This window comes from Ruditapes philippinarum, unplaced genomic scaffold (genome assembly GCF_026571515.1).
Source record: "Ruditapes philippinarum isolate M1 unplaced genomic scaffold, ASM2657151v2 ctg2683_1_1_1_1, whole genome shotgun sequence".
Taxonomy (NCBI): domain Eukaryota; kingdom Metazoa; phylum Mollusca; class Bivalvia; order Venerida; family Veneridae; genus Ruditapes; species Ruditapes philippinarum.
The window spans coordinates 178726-204618 of NW_026856403.1; the positions used below are offsets into that span (position 1 = coordinate 178726).

Below are 25893 nucleotides of genomic sequence, written 5' to 3' on the forward strand. Positions count from 1 at the left end.
CATAGGAAGACACAATTATTGACCCTATTATCAAATTAATTGTCTAATATCAGATACCATTACATGTTAACATGTACAAAAAGCTATCATTTATATGCAACTTAATATCATTGATATAAAAGGGTAGCTGAACAGTTAATATTATTAGTATAGGCACATTAGTTGAGGAGCAAATTTTCCTTCAATTTTAATCATCAACTTTTCTAAATATTTGACATTTTGCATTCATGGAATATTCTTTTCTTAATCCAACAATAAAAAAATCATCATAATTTTCCTTCATTTGTTTTCTATAATAAATGATATACTACTACGTCATTAACTAGAAATATTATTATGTTTGACTATAACCATTATAAAACAACAATAACAATCTGTTTTCATCGATATTTAAAAGATACAAGAGCGTAAAATGTATTCGGTTTTTAACTTCAATCACACCAAAGCCAAAATCAAGTTGTTGCATTCTCGATCTTTGACGTGTCACGTGTAAAGAAAGAAGTCCTGTCTAAAATCACTCCTGATTCAGATATACTATCTATGTTCTTTGTCCCAGAAAGAAGAACAGAATGGTTATTAAAGAAATGTTGAGGACTTTTGTAAAATTGTACACATATGCGGCATTATAAAAGCTTACAAATTAGGGGTTACAATATCTATAAGATAATTGTTGTTATAATTATAGTCAATGAAATATATTTAAACTAAATAGCAGCAACAAAAGATATCTTACATTTTGTGTTCAGACATATAATATTGATAATTAAATTCTTCCATTGAGCAATAAAATCATATAAAGTTGGAAGTTTCATCTCAGCACCACATTGAATAAGGGGTTCTGCAAGATGAGATTCCATTGAGGGGTTTAATCTAATATCATGAGGACATATGTTCCTGAAATTTTTATATCTGGAAACAAATTCAAACACATTCACATGTCAGGCAAATAATCTCTGCTCTTTGCAATGTTATTGTTTTGTGCAGATTCAACGCCTGTTACAAGTTAAATATCACATCTTACCATAATGAAGTATATTGCTAGCAATGCATCAAACAATGTTCCAGACATATATGTATCATTACATTGTAAATTACTGTCAAGATCAGACATCTTACAACATCTGTCACGCAAATGTATCAGACGTCTTACAACATCTGTCACGCAAATGTATCAGACGTCTTACAACATCTGTCACGCAAATTTATCAGGTTGATCAGACGTCTTACAACATCTGTCACGCCAATGTATCAGGTTAGTGTAATAAGACATTGTTAATATGTTAACTAACAAAGGTACTGTCTTGTGAATCATTCGTTAACTAGTTAACAAGCTTCCAAACGCACACATTTTTTGTCAAAATACAAGACGTATATTCTTCCATGTGGTGTTTTCACTGCTTATATAACTTTATATATTCATTGAACTTTGTATTTTGTACTATATGGTAATAACCACATTCAGGTTTTGTTGGTATTAAGATTTGGCGTAAAATCGTAGATTATTGTTAACAACATTCTTTCACATCCTCCCAATTGTCATATTTCGTTTAACAATTCATACAATATTGCATAAAAATGGCAAGACACATTCCGACTTAGAAAACTTGGTTATTAATGTAATAAAACATTGGACAAATGGATCCCATTTAAATAAGGTCTGTTCCATTAAATGATAGGAAATTACGATCATTTATTTTGGTACTTTAAATATATCCAAATAATAACCGGATTTCCATTTTGATTTTCACATAAAACTAAAGTTTTATAACGAAAGTGGCATTCCTCTCGTTAAACTGACAACCATCAATATTGCTGATAGTAATATGTAAAGTTTTCTCGCCGTATGGTCACTTTCAGCTGAATTACACAAGTGTCTTCCACACATACACAAGTAGCCATGGCCCTCACGTTCTGACCGGCATACACCATCAATCATCATTATTCTGAAGTCGTTCAATCTATCAGAGCAAGTTCTATGCATATAGAGAACATCTGCAATAAAAGAAATACATGTAGTTAAAGCTTTTAATATAATTGTATGAACAATTCTACAAGGAATTTTGCAAGGATGTATAAACATTTTACAATTATGATTGCCATCATACAATCGGCTTTGCTGCCAAAGCATGAGACAATATTACCATTTATCACATTATCCGCGGCGCAGGAGTGTCTATTGTACAAATGTTCACGTATATTTTCTTATAATATATATTGTGAATGTAGCATAAGTTTTTTTCCGGTTAAAAGCATTATTTCAACGAGTTTACCCCGAGTAAATATTTCGGTAGTGCAATATGAACACTTTTATGACCAAAGACGTGTTGCTTAAGTATGTTCTTACAGTCAAGGAAAGTGCGGACGACGAAGATGATACTATCAAAGGTCAGAACAGAACATTTTTCAGCAAATTAAAATGAGCGAAACAATCAAGTCCGTAATAATTGAAATATATGCTAGTGGCAATAATCATTGAAGCATCTGTCATTTCAATTTTTATTTCAAACATAACATGCTGACAAGAAAATAAAGTATTGATTGACTTATCAGCTTAGCAACATAAATAATGGTCCACTTTCGCTGTAAGTTAGATAGCGTGTACACCTAAATGGCAAAAAAAATGGTTAAAAACACATCGAACTACATTATTCAGTTATAAAATTGATGTATAGAGTTAGCAGATACAGTACATAAAATATGTTTTTAACAAATTAATTCTTTTTAGTCGATAAAAAAGTCTTCTGTGCATCTTTTAATTCTGGCAGCCGTACAAAAGTTGCATAACGAACCATCTAGCTTTGTCTATGAGAGACACATTTTTGTATTTTCTGATCGAAGATCAGTAAATACAACTAAATTTATTGAACTCGTTGAATAAAACAATATTATGTTCGCCAGAGGCTCGCATAATATGATTTTATTTAACTCGTTCAATAAATTTAGTATTAATTAAACTACACTCATTCAATATCCTCTATGGATGAGTGTAAAGTTTACATTGAGTGTATCATTTTATTAGTCATTTCTGTTATAACAGTTTTCTCTATTGTACAAATGTTCACGTATATTTTCTTATAATATATATTGTGAATGTAGCATAAGTTTTTTTTCCGGTTAAAAGCATTATTTCAACGAGTTTACCCCGAGTAAATATTTCGGTAGCGCAATATGAACACTTTTATGACCAAAGACGTGTTGCTTAAGTATGTTCTTACAGTCAAGGAAAGTGCGGACGACGAAGATGATACTATCAAAGGTCAGAACAGAACATTTTTCAGCAAATTAAAATGAGCGAAACAATCAAGTCCGTAATAATTGAAATATATGCTAGTGGCAATAATCATTGAAGCATCTGTCATTTCAATTTTTATTTCAAACATAACATGCTGACAAGAAAAATAAAGTATTGATTGACTTATCAGCTTAGCAACATAAATAATGGTCCACTTTCGCTGTAAGTTAGATAGCGTGTACACCTAAATGGCAAAAAAAATGGTTAAAAACACATCGAACTACATTATTCAGTTATAAAATTGATGTATAGAGTTAGCAGATACAGTACATAAAATATGTTTTTAACAAATTAATTCTTTTTAGTCGATAAAGAACTCTTCTGTGCATCTTTTAATTCTGGCAGCCGTACAAAAGTTGCATAACGAACCATCTAGCTTGTCTATGAGAGACACATTTTTGTATTTTCTGATCGAAGATCAGTAAATACAAAGCCAACATTCAATCTCTGACACAGAAGTTTCAGGACAAACCTAACAACAAGTAGTTCTCAAAACAGCTTAAAACTAGCGATTTAAAAGAAAGAAATATTTTTATTTTGTTACAAGTATGCAACAAATTACAACGCATTCAAAGTTTAAAAGCAGCGTTGGCTTATAGAATTGTCAATAAATGCACAATCACAAATTACGCGGATGAATATGATTTTAATCAATGAAAATGCTATTTTTTTTTAGATAGTCTGAGGTTGGTCGTACACAGTTGTCTGTTAAATGTTCATTTATATATGCATAATCAAAGTACTGAAGGGCGATTTTCAAATTTTGCAAAATTGTTAATTAAAACTAGGAGTATAAATATTTTCTTTGTAGTTCTCACTACAAAAGTAATTTTCTGATCAGTTTGATAGAGGACATGCTAAAAAAGATTCTTGATTCTACATTATGGCCAAACCCTCAGAATTACTTCGTCACGCTACCCTACTTTTATAAATAGGGACCTAATGACACTCTTGCAGTACAAAAGGACTCATGCCCTACGGAAACAAATGTAAAGATTAACAGTATTTTCATGAAAACTCAAAATACCAGTCTGGTTGATTCTTTGTTCAAAATGTATGTATTATACAAAAAAAATCCCGATATGCTTAAATAGCATCCATGTATGTTGTAACACATATGTATATTCTTATTTTTGGAAATATGTAAGCGGAGACAACGACAGAAGTAGGCAATTTATTACCTTCTAAAAATTCATATGTAAAAGAAAGTGTCATTAATCGTTTTTGAGGTATTTTTTTCTTCCCGTTCGTTATAATAGGGATTTACAGTTTGGAGTTAGCAGATACAGTACATAAAATATGTTTTTAACAAATTAATTTGAAGTTTGAATCAATACATACCACCATAGTAATGCGTCCACTTTAAACAAATACCATTATCACAGTCTATTACAGTGAGGGTTTTCCCCTTGTCCTCTTTAGGATTCACCGGATCAGCACACGAGCTGTTTTCCGCCGGTCCAAAACAATAGTAACAACTAATTGGGTCTGAAAAAGTAAAACAAAAGCTGAAAATAGTACATTAAGTTAACAAATATTGAAAAGTGATAAAGACACAATAAAATAAATGACTTTGATACAAAGCGTTACTAAAACCATTCTGTAAACACCATCTGTTCATGTAATAAGCCAAATCTTTGTTTGAAACACAAATAAAATAATTACATTTTTAAATTGAAACTGGAATTGATTTCTATATTCAAACACAAATAAGTGCTTTCGACAGCTTTGTAAAATGTAACGTATACTAAAACCAAGATTTAATACAACATATAAATGTTTCGGCGGATATAATCAATGATTGAAATTGCATGTGTACATTCATAACCAAAATGTCTGTACCGATCCAAGCTAATTTTATAGAAATTGTATCTGAACAGAGAAACATTTCACTACTACTTTTTAATTTTATACATTTAGCAGTATTGGTTTTAGACTAGGTTTCACTATTAAAGGCTTTTATGGCCTATATCCGAGCAGCAATTGCATCATTTATAAGTGTAAAGTTTCCTCGGCCAATATAGTTGCTGTAGCATTCCGTATTTTTACAATCTCTCAGTTTGAATTTATCAACAGTTGGAGTCCAAAGTAGGCATTCTATGAAAAATCAAGTATATCAATACCAATCTGTAACTTCAGTTCGCATTTGTAGCACTTTTACATTTATTATGAAACAAGTGAATACAGTATGAGACCAACTTATATCCCACAAATAGGTCATAGATTATTTCCGGACAGATACAACGTATGCTGACCGCTGACAAAGATAATCCAATAAGATTAGCGTCCATTCAGACATTCTTATCCATTTAGATTTTGTACAAAGCTTTACCATTTTGGAACCATCTGACCATCTGGTACACCTAATATGATGCATGCATATAAATGTAAAAACAAATGGTATAATTTAATTTAGGAATAATCTGTAGATAACATATTTACCTGTTTCTATCCCTTGCAAGACTTTCAGTCAAGCATAAGGAATTTATAAAACAAATATTCAGCCAACATTACAGATATGTAAGCAAATAAAGAAAACTTAAATTGTTGCAGTTATGCATTGGTATTCCTCATGGCTGCACAATTTATGACCATGTAAACATTAAATAATTAAAACTCGTTTTTTTTCATTTCAAGTGACCATTAAAAAACATCATCAAAGGTTGTAGCAGACCGTCTGGTTAATAATTCAGAACTCTTCAGTTTTTAGTCAAAGCTGATGTATAGTTCTTCGTAACAAATACCTTTTATAAGATTAAAACAGTGATCTGGGGATTATATTTAATAACGTTGTTTTGTAACGGTAAGGGTTAAACAGTTAGAATTAGGTACAATGTATATATTTAACACAACCTCTCAGTCTGACCAGGCTCTATACTGTTGGCTCAGTTTAGTATTTTGATATTACAATCCCCTAAACTTTGAATGGACTCTTCTTAATGTATACAAATACAAGAAGGTTAATACAGCAGGTTAAAGGTTGGTTTATACAGAATTTATTTTAGTTCGATTATGTAGGAAGCTATAAGCTTAAAGACACACTTTCAAATTCGTTCCTGGAACCAACCAGTACTGAGCAATGAGTGTAAAGTTTCTTGCTCAAGGAATTGCCCCTACCAATTCGGCTAGCAATCATAAGATGACTAGCCCGACGCTGGTTAAAGGTTAATTAACATTTGAAAAACATGTACTAGATCGCAATGATCAAGAGCAAATCACAATACATTCGTTCAATAGACAACCAGATACAGGCCAATAAATCACAACCATCCTCAATTTTCAAGTGATTTATTGAGTAAACTGAACACGTTTATCATAGAATATTTACCAATCATGACAGAAATCTGAACAATGCCGTGTGTGTTTTAGATATTACACAACTTTTGCCGACTATGCAGTTTGTTAGTATTGAAATTAACCGCAAAGAAACCATCATCGCAGAAATTGAATGTGTAAAGTAGCCTTCAGCAGAATAAAATACATTTGTGAATAAAAGTACGCACTTTCACAACTTTTGGAAATGTTACTTTTGGTTCACTTTTAAAATTGTGATAGTTGTGTTTAATCGAATGCTCTAAGTTTTATAGTCTATTGACAGTATGCCTGAAATTAATATTGTTCATTTAGCTAATGCAACCGGACATTCCTTTTATTATTTAGCAAAATTGCTCGGAATCCTAAGAAAACCGTTAATATAGCTTTAATGCTTTGGCAGAAGCCCACAATATGATATTCATGTCAAAATCTTAGTATCTGAACTCTTTTTAACGTTCCTTAATGTCTACCGCCTAATTAAATGAACTATGTTTGGCAAAAGTTCACTAAATTTGTGTAACATAATTTGCAAACTATTCGATATAATTTGTCGTCTGATAAATGTTTTCAAATTTTCAACAAATAAACAGCATACAAATGATACTTTTCATACAAAAGGAAAATGATACTTTTCAGCCGCTTTTTAGTCGATAAAGAAATCTTCCGTGCATCTTTCAATTCTGGCAGCCGTACAAAATTTGCATAACAAACCATCTAAGCTTGTAGAAGAGAAGGCTATATCCGAGACACATTTTTTAAGATAGACTGAGATTGGTCGTATACAATTGTCTGTTAAATGTTTCTATATGCATAATCAAAGTTCTGGAGTGCAACTTTTAAAGTTTGCAAAAATTGCTTATTAAAACTACCAGTATAAATATAATTTTCCTTTCAAAGCTCACTAAAAAGTAATTTCCTTAGGAGTTTGAGTGAGCACATGCTAAAATAGATTCTTGATTCTTTAATTATGGCCAAACCCTAAGAATTACTTCTTCACGCTACGCTACTTTAATAATAAGGGCTTTAATGACATGCTGGCTTGTGCCCGTCGGAAATTAATGTAACAAATTAACAGTATTTTCATGAAACTCCAAAATGTCCGTTTTTATATTCTTTGTTCAAAAAGTATATATTGTAAGATTTTTCCCGATATGCTTAAATGGCATCCATGTATGTTGTAACACATATGTTTTTTCTTATTTTTGGGTTTATCTAAGCGGAGACAACGACAGAAGTAGGCGATATATCACATTATAAAAGTAAAGTCATATGTAAAAGAAATTGTCATTAATTATTTTTGAGTTATACTTTTTCTTCTCGTTCGTTATAATAGGAATTTGCAGTTTGGATCATTTATAATCCTGTCTTTCATCTTAATAACAAATGTGCGATCAAATCGAATCTGCGACTTTAATATTACTTTAGATTTGTTTTAACTTCTACAGAGGTAGCCCCTTTCCCTCCCCCATTTCGGACGACCTAAATTGTTTTTTGAAGTTACGCCAACTCCGCCACTGACAATTTCTCAGTTTGTTTATATCTAAACTATAAACTGGCCGACTTTAATTATTCCTTCCTTTCCAGTAAAACAAATTGCTCTGAAACTGCTCTGAGAAAAAGGGAAACGTATTGGGCATTGATTTTACTTAATTGCTCTACCCATATTTTACACATCAATAAATAATGCACGCAGGCTAACAACTGTTTACATTATATAACAATAAAATCGAACCTGATTCGTGGCATATTGTATTGATAAGAATGAACTGATTTCAGAATAATTATATTAATTACTTTCATTCAGCAGATGAATTTATACAAATGTATTTATATATTCACAGAAAAAAAAGAAAACTTAAATATAAGAAAATAATTGTGTTTATTTAACAAAATAAAATAAGTATTTTTTTTAAAAAAAAGAAGAGAGATACGTTATATAAAACAATAAAAGAGTGAAGTGTTATATGAAATAACAGAACAATAACAGAAAAATGGTGTTTTACAACAAGTAACAAATCAATACAGCAAGCATTTTCTGAAGACAAACAAGGAAGTCCTGAAAAAATTAATTTGTAAAATAACTCAACAAAAGATCACTCGTCCTAAACTTAAGATAAAAAGTTATAAAACTACATAAGCTAGCTTGCCTGCTTGTGTTTGAGCTAAAGAAGGTGTTTGACTGCATAGATTTTTGTTTCAATATGCTCCAATAATTATAACACTGTCATGGCATGCCTCTGAATTATTCATATAACACTCTTTTCTTCTCTTCTAATATGAAGTGCACTACTTGATACACTGTTTTATATTTTACGCAGCGGCATTGCAGTTATATAAACACACAGGTTGTTATATAAACACGCTGTTTTGCCAAATGAAACAAATTCATTGACAGGTTTTCATCTACAAAGCTAGATACATTAATCATTTCGTGTTAACGTTTCACAATGTTTAAGTAAATGAGTGAATGTAAACACATATTAAGTATGAGTCTATGGCTATATCAAAGCTATATTCAAACCTAGACACACCATTTATGAATATAAGGCGTAATTGCCAATTTTTATTTGAGCCGCGTCATGACAAAACCAACGTAATGCGTTTGCGACCAGCATGGATCCAGACCAGACTGCGCGGATCGGGATCCATGCTGTTCGCTATCAGTTTCTCTACTTCTTATAGGGTTTGTAGGCGAACAGCATGGATCCTGATCAGACTGCGCGGATGCGCAGGCTGGTCTGGATCCATGCTGGTCGCAAATGCACTATGTTGGTTTTGTCGTGACGCGGCTCATTTGATTTTTCACGGCAAGTCTGTCCGCTTGTGTTTGACGCAAACGATTAATCCTGCATGCAAAGAAAAGTTAATAAATTGTAAAGTATTTTTAAAAAGATTCGAGGCGTATATTAGCGATATAATTAAGATCAATGACACCATACTTATCAATATTACCTATCTTCAGGACACTGTTGTACAGAATAAGTAAGATAACCAGTTGCACTGTCTCTTTTGGATGAACATCCAATACTTACCTTTGTCATCAAAATTTGCTTATAAAAAAATCACCCTACTATCAGATATACATTGTGCATAACATTCTAATCTGTAATTGTATTGGAGTTATAGAAATTCAACTAATGTCTACATAGATTTAAATTCACAAAAGTACATTGTGTCTATACCACTTGCATTAGGAGCCGACCTTCCAATCCTTTAATCTCAGATAAATTAATAAATCTTTGTAGAACCATTGATATTTTAAAGTTCACAGGACAAAGGAAATAAAAATCCTATTCGCATAGCTTTAGTCAAGTATTACACACCCAAGAAGAACATCCAAACACTATTTGTATATATACATACAACAAAAAGGACAAACAGAAGCGAGAGGTTAAAGGAATAAAAACTTGCAAAGGCTACGGATTTTATTATTCTACCGTCATATTCTATTTATTGCACGACTATCTTTTTGTAAATAGATGTGCTAGTTTGTCATATTTATTATATTGTGTGAAAAGTCGTAATAATACATAATGTATCATTTGTTTTTTCTATTTTGATCAAAATAGCTTCTCCTTGCGGGTATTTAAAAAATCTGTAAATGACCTTTCTGAAGGTAGAAATATTTTTGTGTACTTTGTCAGAGAGCCCCCTCTTTTGGCTATGTTCAAGATGGAAACTTAAGATTCTATCAGTTTATAAACCTTTTGAAATTATCGAACATGACGTCAAGAAGCCAAACAGTATATTGATAAATTGCCTAGAACTCCGAAATGATGTAAAAATCTATATGCGAGAGAGGTCTCATCGCGTGAGTAAAAGTAACTTATTTTTGTCGACATTGATAAAAGACGCTGTGGATTGGCATAATTAGTCTATTATAAAAGGTCAAAGTCTAGTGCCGAGAAAAGAATGACATGAAAACAATAAATGCTTTCTAAACATGGAAACGTATTATTATGAGATATGAACTTTACACCATGTATCACATCAATAGATGCATTTATAGATCTGCGGTTAAAATTCAATCTTCTTAGCTCCAGTTCATTGCTTTTTTGTATAGAATGAACATATTTGCTACATAATTCAATTATATTTTTTATGAAATTATTACATTATATTGGTAATTGGCACGATGTAAGTAAACCTGACGAAATTAAGTTTTTTTTCTCTATTGTTTCATATACGAGACATGTATACTTTTCGGTGAAAGACTGTCGCGTGTTAAAAATGTATGATGTTTGCCTAACAATGAATATTATACAATTATTGACTAGTGAACCATTGAATATGATGTGATATTCACTGGCAGATGGCATATCGCCTCGGTCAATATGACTTATGTGAAAAGGCTAAGAAATAAAACAATCGCAAAAAGTACAACTTTATTATATATATGAATATGATACTGCATCCAATGCATATGATTTTATAAAAAGTTCTATTGACTACTGTTTGGGTAAATGAGGTTGCAGCTATATTTAGATCATATAATAAGGACAAATATTAACTTGTAGAATTATTGCGACGGACGCGCCCTCAGGCGCGTTCAGAGCTATGTCATCTACACATGGGATTTCGTCGGCTACAATCGCGCAATGTGCCCTCAACCGAATAACAGCCCACGAAATAGTACATGAATTTGATCCTATGAAACTCCCATATTTCGTCGGGATATCTTAAAAACTTCCATATTTAGCCTTTTCAATTTCAAATTAAGTTATCCAAGTTAAAGTATAAACGTATTTGATTGGTAAAAACGCTGTAGCCCCGTAGTATTATTGCGCAATTATGCAAATAACTGCTGAAACGATTTACCGCTGTCGAAAAAGTAGGACAGGAAATTATGCTATAATTAAGGAGTAAGCTCAATAATTCATAGAAATTATAAGCAGGAAATAAATATTTCCCCATTAAACAAAACATTTTTATTAACAGATCAAAAGGTTTTCGTGACTTTAGAATAACCCGCGCATTAATAAAAGAAGAACTCTTTTCGTGACTCATATCGCGGATTTAGCTGAATATCCAGCAGTTATTAATAAATTAGACTACAGAACAATGGTTAGTATTATAAATAATGCATGTAACAAGGGAGTTTTTTCAACACTTTACCACCATGTAGTCTTTCATGGTAATCTTTATTGAAGGAAGTTATAATATCAGTTCTACTTCCGATTCTTGTGTTTTGTTTACATAGTTTTCTAGGTCACGATATGAGTGATTATAATAGCCTTCGACCAGAAGATAACACTATTCTAAAAATAGATTCTGCATCATCTGTGCTAACTTTCGGACGAGTAAATAAACCAGCGGATACTTATTTTGTTTACATGTGTACATGCAATACTTTAAGAAATTCTATACAATTGTAAGAAAGCAAACAAGTTGAAAATGGAATAAAGTGTGAAATTGAAAGGGACAACTAAACACTGTAGTGCTTAAGTCAATGAAAAAAAAATCTCAAAAAAATTCACCATTAATTGCTGATGATTTTAACCAAAAATATTTTAATGAGACATATCCAAGAGAAATAAAAATACAAATGACTTATATTTTATTGTCTATATGCCCACTATGATATAACACGAAGCAATTCTAATTAACATTCTCACATGTATTATGTATTATGATTGAAGTTTATTTGCATGGTTTAAGTTAGAAATATTTCGTTGACAGTTTTTTTTTAAAATATATTGCTCTACAAATCTCGAACTTGTATGGAACAAATTTTCTCTGTTATATTTTTTGTGTTGTTTTTTTTTCTAAAAAAAGCCTTAATGACTCTCCGGTTGCATGTCCGTCGCATTCAGTGCTGCAGCACTTTGATATTGTTAATAATGTCATATGCAGTAAGGACCAAAACCCTTCCATGGAATTTTGATAGTGTACATTGATCTTGCACGGCTCATATCAAATTTGTAAAATTGTTCACTGTATATATAGCACAAGATGGTATGATATTCTAATATTCCGACATATTATAGTCTAACATTACTTTCTAAAATATTATACCATTACTTCCTAACATATTATACAAATACTTTCCAACATATTATACAAACACTTTCCAACATATTATACAATTACTTTTCAACATATTTAACCATTACTTTCCAAAATATTATACCATTTCTTTCCAAAATATTATACCATTACTTTTCAACATATCTAACATTACTTTCCAAAATATTATACCATTACTTTCTAACAAATTATATCATTACTTTCCAACATATTATACCATTACCTTCCAACATATTATACAATTACTTGTCAACATATTTAACCACTACTTTCCAAAATATTATACCTTACCTTCCAACATATTATACAATTACTTTTCAACAAATTATACCATTACTTTTCAAAATATTATACCATTACTTTCTTACAAAATTATATCATTACTTTTCAAAATAGTTTACCATTACATTCCAACAAATTATACCATTACTTTCCAACATATTATTCAGTAACTTTCCAACATATGATACTATTACCTTCCAAAATATTATACAATTACTTTCTTATTTATCATACCATTACTTTCCAACATATTATACCATTACTTTCCAACATATCATACCATTACTTTCTTACAAAATTATACCATTACTTTTCAAAATAGTTTACCATTACATTCCAACATATTACACCATTACTTTCCAGCATATTATACCATTACTTTTCAACATATTATACAATTACTTTCTAACATATTATACCATTACTTTCCAACGTATTATCCAATAACATTCCAACATATTATACTATTGCCTTCCAAAATACTATACAATTACTTTCTTATATATCATACCATTACTTTCCAACATATTATACCATTACTTTCCAACATATTATACCATTACTTTCCAACATATTTTACCATTACTTTTCAACATATAATACCATTACTTTTCTAACACATTAAACCATACCTTTTCAAATATATTACACCACTATTTTCAAACATATTATACCATTACTTTCAAATCATTAATTATATTAGGTAATTTCATTTGGCCAATGCCTAACGTCGCATTTTCTAACAGTTTGTACTTTATAATAATTACTATGAAGGTTATATCAAAGTCATTTGATGGTGCAAAATTTATGCCAATGTAATTTCAAAGGTGATTATTCCGTTCATATTTGCTGGTAGTTTTGCATCTTTGATTACGTATATTAAACCTGTCTATACTTTGATAAATAGTGCAAATTTAATAGGAACATATCGATATAAACTTCGACAATAGAATAATAGAATGAACAAACTTATATACACATAAGCATGCAATCTCAATATTCTTGTGAGCCTTATTTGCTAACTATGCATTTTTTTAGTTTTTAAATTTGATGTAACAATAGCATGTAGTTGTCGGATCTGACCCTTTGCACACTTTATGATTGAGCAATATAAAAATGATATTCGATTTGCATTTTTTTCCTGTCAAGATTAAGATTTAATAAAAACTTAAATGTGGAGTATTGGCACATATCAGAATAATCCCCGTAAGGCACCGTAATCCGATTTAATAAACAAAATTAATGCATAGTATTTTGATTTTATTGTGCGCAAGTAAATAACATTAAACAATCGTTGCGTTTTTAATCGCTTTTGTAACTTATTTGACATTCAAATATCTTACGTGCATAGATTTTATAAAAAAATTAAACACGAGTCTTTGGCGTGATTTTAAATGAAAATTTATAATTTTGTTTTATATTATTGTAGTTTATTTATTTGAATCTCATTATATGCAATATAAACATCCTATAAACATATACATGTATGCTAAATTTCAGTGCATTGGTACATTTGAAGAGTATTATGCATGCAAAGGTTTTATTTTCCCTTACAAGAACAAGAGGTGTTTAGACGTAGCCTTTAATAAACATAACAACAACAAGAATATTCAGTGGCTAGGGTTACCACTTATTCTAGTGATCGCTGATTGTACCGTTCTTTTCGTTAAAAAGAAAGAAAATGAACAAAAACTTGTTTTTGGTGGGTACTATCAACAAAATCCTGTAAAACGAATTGCTTATTAAAGTTTATTTAAGTCAGGACATTCATTCAATATATGAATACTCAAAAGAATCAACAGCAACAATTTTACAGTATGCATAAAATAAGAAGAAGAAAAAGAAAATGCATTTTTTATACTGTTCCACAAATAAGTCTTGTTAAAGACTGTGCTATATTCTTTTACTTAAAATGGTAAAAGTTATGTAAATCCGATGTCATTACGTGAATTTGTACTCTCATTTTATCAAGATGTTTTCTTCTTTTCGCTAAATTTTAATAGAATGCTTTAAAAGAATCATTTAGGTTAATAACTCGCCTCACATCAGTAAACAGACAGGGTTGTCCGGCCAGAAAAAATCTAAATATTTCTCAAAACTTGAGAATCATTCTATATTCCAATAGATCGGCATGAATTAAACATTAACAAAATCTAATTGCGATGCGTCTTTTGAGAATAAAAACTTCTTTTGAGAAAGCGTATGATCAGATTTTCCGGAAACAATCCAAAGATTTCCGTCTACATATGGTTAGTAGTCAATTACAAGCGGTGTGCTGATACATTTGGGACACGGAGATGGAATTCGTTGTTATCGATTACAAAGGATTTGAGCTTTCAATGTTGTTTTGAAATCCGTGTGCTGTATCTTTTAACACTGTGACTGTAGCATGTTTAAAAGAACATGTATCGATTCCGTGTAATCTTAAAATCATTAAGTAAAAGATGTTTTAATAAATTTCCACATATGAACGCGAATATATAAAAATGATCAGTCGTTCTATTTAACATCATATGATGCTGAGATCTGCTTAAAATAATTATATTATGGAAGCATAACATTTCACATCACCATATAAAGAATACGTCTAATACAAATTATGCTAACCACATCATTTATTTGTTTGTATCTTGTGAAAGTTAACAACATTTGTGTTTCATTTTTTGAAGGCAAAGCAAAATGTAAATAACCGATGTATTCCGAATAACATACCCACATGAAATTTTATGATAAGAATATAAGATAAAAAAAACCTTCACTGTTCCAAAACAACAAAATGTGCATAATTATGAAATGATGCTCAGGTTTCTTATTTTCGTTTGATCAAATATGCCTTAGAAATGCTTTTGTTTTTATTTCTCAAAAGCATGTTACATTTGGTGTACTACTATAGTTTTCAAAAAGTTACTCATTTTGCCAATTATCGTAACCTTCTTTTTCCTCTGATGTTTTTTTTTTTTTTTTTTTTTTGGCAATTAGTACAGTTATAGTGATTTAGTATTTTGTTTTGAAGTCAAAATACATTTTGCTACTTTTATGACAAATAATTTTTTGAAGTTAGCGCTCTTTTGATTCAGGTAACAAGCATCTAACATTCTCTAAATTCATTTTCTTAACGTTATAATTCTCATGTTTGGCCTTTCTAAAGAAATAAGAAATTATTCATGTTCATATTCATTTCTCGGGCATAATGTGCCTTTAAAGTAAGGTAAGTTTATGCAAATTGATACTGGTGAACACGTGTTTATCTAATTATAGCAAGATCAATAATTAGATTATGAATTGATATCGTTATGCTATATATGTTATCTATTAATGTCATCATAATTAACGCTATCATTACACTATTTGGGAATATTTGTTGAAATTATAATACAAGCTGTATTGTTATAGCCTTTAATATACAGTTAAAGTTACGAAGGAGTTAATGTTTAAGTAAAACATTGCTGCGTAGGTCAGACTGGTCACAATTTCTGTAGTCTGTGCCACCATGTACCGACACTAATTAATTACCACTATACTAAGATAATCGTAATTATTAGCGAGCTCGACGAGCTGGCCCGAAGGGCCTGCTCGCAAAGCGAGCTTTACGGTAACGCGAGTACCTGCTAAGTGATGGTTTTGAAAACTTTCGTCCAAAGTACCGAATTGGACACATCGCAACCTTTCGAATTTAAAGATAACGGTAAAAACTGAGGAATTCTGACTGAAAACGGATGTGTAGACTGGTCACCCGCGCACGTCTATGGGAACCATAATTGGACAGGGAACCAGCATAACGGAAGCTGTGTATAAAAAATGAAAATCGAAGGCGCCATTTTGTTTGAAATCTGATAAATAAAAACAATTTTTTGTCGAATTTTGTTGTGAAAACTATCTAGAATGAAAGAAAATGGTCGAACTAAGAAAATGAATCCGAACACCAATATCTTTTATTCAGTCGTTAACGCTGTACAGACGTTTAAAGTATTGTTTACGTGACGTCACAATGTAGCGCCAAACAGCACGTGCAAAACAAACAAATCAAGTACGCTATTTTAAAGTCGCAAACGTTTTAAGTTTTACATTTATTTCATTTTAAATAATCTTTATTTCGCTTGAAAAATTATAGAGTGAAATAAAATAAACAAAGTTTTATCAACGTTTTCAAAACTCGTTATTCATTTCACGACAGGGGCGGAGCCATATTTAACACAGTACGTGTGACGTCACACGCACTCGTTACTGCATTTGAAATAAAAATGAGCGATTATTTCATACTATTTCACGTAAAAAGTACATCGAGCTCGCTTTGAGGCTTTGCCTTTTTCATATTAGGTTTTGCTTACTTTCATTTATATTTTAATTATAACAATATAACTGTAATTACAGATATCAATATGATAAATAAAATTATCATAGTTATCATTATACATATACCTTAATCGTCATAATTATCAATAATATTCTATTTTCATCATTGTCATCACAATGGATAATATTGTTACTATAATTAAATTAATAAATATTGTTATGATTTCCAAATATTATTATCGTCTTTATACATCACTGATAAAAGTATTTCACCATCATTATCATCATCGTTATCATGATCAATGTTCACTGTTAACTCCATTACTGTAAGCATATTGGTCATCATTATCATTATCATCATCACCATCATCATCATCATCATCATCATCATAATGACTATCATCACTGACATTATTTCTTGTTATCATTACTATTATTGGTATGAATTATGTCATGCAAAAAACCTTAACAAACATATTAAGCTGTTATAAAATATGGATTAATGCGCATATAAAAATAGACAGTCAATGAATCTATATAAAAATATAAAGCATATAATATAAGCATACTTGAAATAAGTCGTTAATCAGCATATATAAACTGTGTCATAAAGTGAGCATATATCTTTATAATAACTTTTATATTGTCTGAGCTAAAAAAAATAGAATAGAACAAAAACAATATTGTTATGTCATTTTTATTATGTTATTTTCTGTTTGATATGAGATGTTGTAGTTTACAGCTAATGTTGTTGCAGAGAACATTATGATAGAAACGTCAGATAAATGTGAGCTATGTGCTACTTTACTTACTCTTGTGTTTGGTATCTAAACAAGAGAATACAGTAATTACCAACGTAGGTAGAAATAATCAGTAGCGGAATTAGTATAAGTCTCTCTTTTCCAACTATCATTGACATATGTGTGTAACTGATTGGCCGAAATCCAAAATTCCTGCTCCCGGCAATACGCATCTTAAGCATTACGTTTACTCCAGAATTGCTTTTAAGTATATTCTGCAGACCAATTCATCTTAAATATTTTCTTATGATATTTACAACTTTCGTTGGTATCTATGTCTCTGGTTGTATTTTTGTACAATGTGACCCAGTGACATAATTCAGCATATGTTGTATATCTATTAAACTTTTGCAATACAAAACATATACACTGGGGAACACACAAATCGTTTGAAGAAAAACCGACATTGCAGGTGGGCGCCTATTGAGATAAACTTAATTGTGTCTGGTGACAGCTGGGAGAAACATATATAGTGTACAAAATATGTTGAATCATGTTTTAAATATAACAATGTTTAACGTACAGATACCAATCTTTGTTGCGTGTTTCAATTACTTTTCCTTTCAGATGAATGAATGACATTTTTGCATGTGTATATTTTATTGCAGTAAATACATATATTTGCTTTTGAAATGATCTAGTTGTAAATGTGTTATGCTAACAGTATTCATATACAATGTTTGCCGATATATAAGTTTATACATTATCATATATATGCTGATTGATTGTACATTTTGTACATGTTTTAGTATCACTTCTATAATTGAGTCACTGATCAATAAATGTAGTTAGACATTTTACTGGTATTTCTCAGAATTGATATTGATTTTATATTAGTTAAAGAAGAGTGACAAACAGGGTGTTTTATTACTCTATAGATAGCCCAAATGATGTCAACATACAAGTTACTTACACATTATATGGTTTATATGGTTTAATACACTACATATGGCTTTGTATGGTTTGATGTTCATAATATGGTTTTATACATGCATGATATAACGTACATTATAAGGTGTCATATGATTTAATGTACATTGCAGAGTTTTGTATGACTTAATGTACATTATGTTTTAAACGATTTAGTGGATCATTTAAAGTATGCATGCACTTGTGCAAATGAAAATTAACTCACATGGTACATGCATAAAAATATAAATATCACGAACCTGAATAGTCGTCAACCTGACCCCTGACACTGTCCATAGTTACCATGATTACCATGGTAACCGTTACTAAGGTCACAACATTGTATTCCATGATTTTTTAATGAAAGACATCACATTTCTCACTTTTTCCTGCTCATATTGTTTTCCGTTTTGATCCTGAAAAAGTAAAACACAACTGTCACAAGTACGTGTGAATAGAACGCTTAAATGTTTCGTCTGCTACGATAAGCGCGCGTGCATGCACATAAGATATAGATCAAAGGCAAGTTAATTGTTCTTCTTTATCGGCATTAATTATGTAAACATTGTTATCCCAAACAGGCTCTAGTGATTTCAGTGTACAGGTAAACGAACTCGCGTGAAAACTGTCTCAGAAACATCCTCATTTCATACTCTGCACGTACTTTACTCCAAATGTTGATCAATAGAATACACTAACAAACTGAATGAATATATATACACACACAAAATAAACATAATATAGCATTTAATGTTTCGTTGTCATATGAAAATAATCCATTACTACTTGTATAGTGATATGATTGATGTCTAGATATACAATAAAACCCATTTGTGGTTAATCTACGCGAATAATACGGTAAAAATAACCTGCGATCGCTTCCATTAAAACAGTGCCAACATTTAATGATCTAGTCACTGATGTGAACCAACTATGTCTGTATATTATGTAAGGCGTTTTATTCCTATCTGCAAATTCCCATATCATTGTGAAGCTTTGTTGTATTGATCGTAAACTTTGAGAAAACCTTGTACGAATGTTTCTCCGATTTTAACCTTTCCCAAATACGGAATCTCTCTATCCGATGTCACGTTACGAAAATAGAAAAGTCTTCTATCAATAAAAGATTCTTGGCTTTGTGTATGATCCAAGACCAGATGACCAGATTCTAGGGTATTTAGGACAGTATTTGTTGCTTGTTTGTGTGTTATTTGATATTATATTGGGATATACACAGTGATATTTCTCCATGTAGGTCTATGTATGATATAAACGATGTACATTTGTATATACTTATTACGATATAGATGTATATATATTCTATAGTCTACACGTGTTGTTCATATCAATAGTAGATTACTTATTACTTCCAGCAGAATAATACAATACACACGAATAATACATATTCAAAAAACAACTTCGTATAGGACATAACAGCAAGGAAGAAGTGTGTATAATATACATATTATAACGTATTTCGTTATATGCAATATAAAAGGTTAATGTTGCCATTCAGCCTCACATTACAATTATTACCAAATATATTATTTATAATCGTTCTTGCATGTCACGTCATGGGAATCCAATATGTTTTAAAACTATTTAATCAAGCAATGACACCCCATGTCATTACTTTACGATGATACTAGAATATTGATGCATTAATAATAATCATATAAAAAATGAAATATCCCAACAAGGCACTGACATACACGTTTTAAGGCCGGCGATCAATAATTCTAATATTAATCAGCGAGAGAGGTACAGATGCGTGAATATAATGGTGTAATAATGAATGATGAAACGCAAAAAAATACTTTAGTAGAAACTAGATAAACATTCCTTGAACCGATTTATTCTACAGATTTAAAGCTTAATCATAGACTTTAATACTGTTTCATCTGTTAAAAAGTTCTAGGGGAAGCTATTCCTACATATAGATACTAAACTTGTATATTTTATTCATAATCATTAGAGCTAATACTCCATATTGTTAAAATTTAACAAATAAGTACAATTGAAATGTGGCCCTAGCAAAATATAGTCAATGTTAGTTGCTGTTTAACGAAATTATGTAATGTTGCATTGAGATCCACCGATTATATAATATAGGGTGAGAGACGCTGCAACTGCAAGTGCATGTAATCAAGTCTTTTATCTTGTCTCTCAGTGACATAAAACAAGTAATATGTATACTTTGCCAATGATTTCATTTCGGCTGTCTCCTAATTCACGAATTAAGTCTAGAAACATAACGACACTTAAGTGTACATTCACGACTATACTCGTATTAATGAAGCCTTTTAGGAAAGGAAATCAATGGAAATAAATTAGACTGACCAAATAATGGTCAGTGTACGGATACAAAATGAATGTATATTGACGGAGATTTTCATTGTGTCTATGAGAAAAACTAATCCATAATTACAATAATATTTACATTTTTATTTGATTTTGCAACTCTGGTTCAATAGTTTTCTACAACTTCAGTAAAAATATCACACTTGACTAGTTTAGGTCAGTTGCATAACGTCTTGTTAAGTCAGCTAAATAAATTATTTTAATAATCAAAAGTTACATTAACTGTAGAAAAACTTGAAATGAAAATATTTTAATAGTGTAAAACATACCTATTGCTGTTAAACACACCGTCTTGATACACAAAATTATCCACAAATACGCTTTATACTTCAAAACATTTTGCACGATATATACGGTTTTAACAATAAAAGCTAATCGTATTAGACTGTATATTAGTGATTTCGGACTAACTTTGAATAAAAAACTAATCAATTAATTGTAAACATTTTGGGGTCAGATTATTTGCAAAGATATCTCAATAGGTCAGGTCGTTCAAGTTTAAACATATTTTAATTACACACAAAATACAATAAGAGGGCACAGATTATCTTTGATAAAACATCTATATTGTACTATCTAATAACGCATCAATACAGCAATTAGGAACCCCTTGTTTACATTTACTATCCTATATCACGGTTGTAAAAATATATATCCCCATAAACCCTTACTAAATGGGGACGGTTATTACTAAATGGGGACGGTCATTACTAATTGGGGACGGTCATCGTAATTTTTGCACCAAAAGAGGGGACAAATGGACGGTCAAAACTCAGATTCCATCGCACTGCCTTGTGAGTAGGGGGACCCGGGTTGCATTTGAATGTGCATAATATTCAGAATTATAGATATACTATGTTCATCTTTGGATTGAATTCTTTCATTGCAGCTATAAAAATGTTTATTTTACATGAAAAAATAGGTTGCATAGCAATTATAAGTATTTTCAAAGTTTGTGCATAATATATCTTAAATTTTATTGGAATTTATATAAAATGAACAAATTAACAAATTACACGTTAATTTCTACTTGAATATAAATTAACATACAGATAAGTAAAAAATTCTATGTAAAACATTTTAAGAAATGACATATATATCAAAATCATTTAATCTAAAGATCCTGATTCTACTTTAAAGTTTGACAATTGATCTGGGATGAAAAAGGAGTTAACAAAAAACATTGCTTTCGTGTAACAGTGGTGTCAAATTAAAATCATTGAAATATTTTTAAAAAAAAACACACTCAAACATGAAACAATAACTGTAAGAAATCTAAAGTCTTAAGTTATTATCAATTTCAATTTATATTCTATTAGAATGTGTGAGAAAAAACTTACATTTATTTAACCAAAAAGACTACAATGTATCAGTTTGTGCTTATGTATATACTTTTTTTTTCAATTTCCAGAATTTATGAGTGAAATATTTTGTAAAGGACATGCACCATAACAAGACAAAACAAGAGCACCGCTAGGCGAAGCATTGTATGCCCGAAAGTGTGTGTGTTTTTTAGTAAGGATGAAGCATGTGAAAGACATGGGAATTAGATAAAGTATTAACTCCTTCAAAAAGCAACCCTCCTTTATAGCTGAAGAACCTTCATATACATACAGTTGCTGACTCCAAAGCACCACCATCAAGTTGTTATCTTGTAAGTAAAAATGCTACCATGGATGGACGGAAAGACGTCAGGGGTATAACATAATATAAGCAAATTTTTAGGGCATAAAGTAAATGTACTCAATATAAGTGATCACCCTATGAAGTTTAACAGTTGTAAAACTGTTAACAAAATTAAGGTCATTTGATATTGACCTTTGACCTTGTGAGCCCAATATAGATTCAATATAGGCATTTATCCTATGAAGTTTGAACACTGTAAGCCAAATGGACCTTTTGTTATGCTCCAGAAAGAACAACTTTCAGTGTTAACGTCATTGTGACCCTGACCTTTGATCGTATGACCCTAAAATCAATAGGGGTCATGTATTGGACATGGCTTTTCATCCTATAAAATTTTAGGTTGTAGGTTGATTAATACTTAAGTTATTGAGCGAAAACCATTTTCAGTTTCAAGATGGTAGTGACCTTGACCTTTGACCTTGTGACCAGAAATAAATAGAGTCTTCTACCCAATATTGACAATCAACCTATGAAGTTTGAACACTGTGTGTCAAATGGAATTTAAGTTATGCTCCAGAAACCACAATTTTCAGTGTAAAGATCATTGTGACCCTGACCTTTGACCTTATGACCCTAAAATCAATAGGGGTCTTGTATTAGACATGGCTGTTCATTCTATAACATTTTACAGCTGTAGGTTGATTAATACTTAAGTTATTGAGCAAAAACCGTTTTCAGTTTTGAAGTAATGGTGACCTTGAACTTTGACCTTGTGACCCCAAAATCAATAGAGGTCTTCTACCCAATATGGACAATCATCCTATAAAATTTGAATATTGTGGGCCAAATGGAACTTAAGTTATGCTCCGGACACTGTTTTCAGTTTTAAGGTAATAGTGACCTTGACCTTGTGACCCCAAAATCAATAGGTGTCTTCTACCCTATATGGACAATCATCCTATGAAGTTTGAATATTGTGGGCCAAATGAAACTTAAGTTATGCTCCGGAAACCAAATTGCTAACGGACGGACGCCAGGGGGTATAACCTAATATGCCCGAAATTGTTTCGGGCATATAAAAAGTGTCTGTTATTAGCGAGCTCGACGAGCTGGCCCGAAGGGCCTGCTCGCAAAACGAGCTTTACGGTAACGCGAGTACCTGCTAAGTGATGGTTTTGAAAACTTTCGTCCAAAGTACCGAATTGGACACATCGCAACCTTTCGAATTTAAAGATAACGATAAAAACTGAGGAACTCTGACTGAAAACGGATGTGTAGACTGGTCACCCGCGCACGTCTATGGGAACCATAATTGGACAGGGAACCAGAATAACGGAAGCTGTGTATAAAAAATGAAAATCGAAGGCGCCATTTTGTTTGAAATCTGATAAATAAAAACAATTTTTTGTTGAATTTTGTTGTGAAAACTATCTAGAATGAAAGAAAATGGTCTAACTAAGAAAATGAATCCGAACACCAATATCTTTTATTCAGTCGTTAACGCTGTACAGACGTTTAAAGTATTGTTCACGTGACGTCACAATGTAGCGCCAAACAGCACGTGCAAAACAAACAAATCAAGTACGCTATTTTAATGTCGCAAACGTTTTAAGTTTTACATTTATTTCACTTTAAATAATCTTTATTTCGCTTGAAAAATTATAGAGTGAAATAAAATAAACAAAGTTTTATCAACGTTTTCAAAACTCGTTATTCATTTCACGACAGGGGCGGGTTATTCATTTCACGACAGGGGCGGAGCCATATTTAACATAGTACGTGATACGCCACACGCACTCGTTACTGCATTTGAAATAAAAATGAGCGATTATTTCATACTATTTCACGTAAAAAGTACATCGAGCTCGCTTTGAGGCTTTGCCTTTTTCATATTAACCAGACATAGTAATTATTTATCAAGATCAGTTTATGTTTTCGTTTGAATGTGTTGTAAAGAATATATTTTTTCGTAATATTAATAATAGTTCTCACTGCTAAGAACATATGCCATTCTTTGAACATATGTTTGTGATCGGCACTGACTGGTCTACGCGAGAAGGTCAGTGACTTGTTTTCAAGAACAAGTGATGTGAGATAACATGCTTGCTTGAAATGATACCAATCACGAGAACAATGTTCCTCATTAGTGCCTTTACATTCGTTATAGTGGCCACACATTCAGACTTGATTAAGTTCAATAACTGCTCTTTATAGTATACAGTCAGTCGAATGATTCCATTAGCAATAATACAACATCTCAATATAATAAATGTAATTTATTCTTCTTTTTTTGGAATTGATTTATCTGTCATTTAGTTAAATTCAGAGTTATCATTTCACCAAACATGCGCTATTATCGATGTAATCTAAATGCTTGCAAATGGAATTCTCTTGCTTTATAACTAATTAATAGGCATGAAATGAGAATCGTCAGTACGTCCCTGCTGTAAATGCAGAAACCGAAGATTGGAATATCTTAATAAGTATATTCCAAAGTCTCAAAAAGTAAATCCAATAAATGCACTTAATTATTTTACAACTATCAATTATGATTGCATGCAAGGAGCATTTTACTCAGTTTCCTTCTGATTTAATAACAAAACTGGCTGAAATAAGCTATTTAATTAAATTGATGCAAATAGTTAACAATTATCTATTTCTGATTCTGCAGTGAAAGTGTACTGTAATATGTATATTTTGTGTCTACATATCAGCTACATGTATTTCTGAATAAAGAAAGAGATGTTGATCAATTTAAAGTACATTATTACATAGAAAGGTAAACTGTAGGATGCTGTTTCATCAAGTACACGGTGTTGAATTAAGATTTTTTCAGTTCAGGTTTTTAAATAGACAAGTTTGTTGAAAGCTACTTTAAAAATGGTCATCTAAACACGCAAAGTAATTATTATCAAAGACATAGATAACATCTCTATTATAATGGGTGAGAGTAATTAACATGACTTCTAAAGGTATTTAATCTGAAAG

The 25893-nt window shown here is 31.1% G+C and overlaps 1 protein-coding gene across 3 annotated transcripts; it reads right to left on the reverse strand.

Moving 5' to 3' along the window:
- Window positions 1-1359: 1359 nt before the first annotated feature.
- LOC132746406 (protein quiver-like) lies at window positions 1360-21673 on the reverse strand. 3 transcript variants are annotated; one of them, XM_060735529.1, is made up of 4 exons: window positions 21549-21673; window positions 19179-19334; window positions 4634-4780; window positions 1360-1992 (listed from the first exon to the last, which is right to left on the reverse strand). In XM_060735529.1, exons 2-4 carry the CDS (start codon window positions 19267-19269, stop codon window positions 1763-1765), a joined length of 468 nt encoding a protein of 155 aa, XP_060591512.1. In that variant the 5' UTR covers window positions 19270-19334; window positions 21549-21673; the 3' UTR covers window positions 1360-1762. The 3 variants fall into 3 exon arrangements, with proteins under 3 accessions (XP_060591512.1, XP_060591514.1, XP_060591511.1); XM_060735531.1 differs by lacking the exon at window positions 21549-21673 and adding an exon at window positions 19788-19961; XM_060735528.1 differs by lacking the exon at window positions 21549-21673 and having other exon boundaries at window positions 19179-19758.
- Window positions 21674-25893: the final 4220 nt, after the last annotated feature.

Excerpts from the sequence above, each read along its gene's own strand:
- LOC132746406 (XM_060735529.1), bottom strand. The coding sequence starts at position 19,269 with ATGGAATACAATGTTGTGACCTTAGTAACGGTTACCATGGTAATCATG. Across the intron at positions 4,781-19,178 it reads TCAGGTTGACGACTATTCAG|ACCCAATTAGTTGTTACTAT; the intron begins GTTCGTGATATT and ends TTACTTTTTCAG. Across the intron at positions 1,993-4,633 it reads GTGGACGCATTACTATGGTG|ATGTTCTCTATATGCATAGA; the intron begins GTATGTATTGAT and ends CTTTTATTGCAG.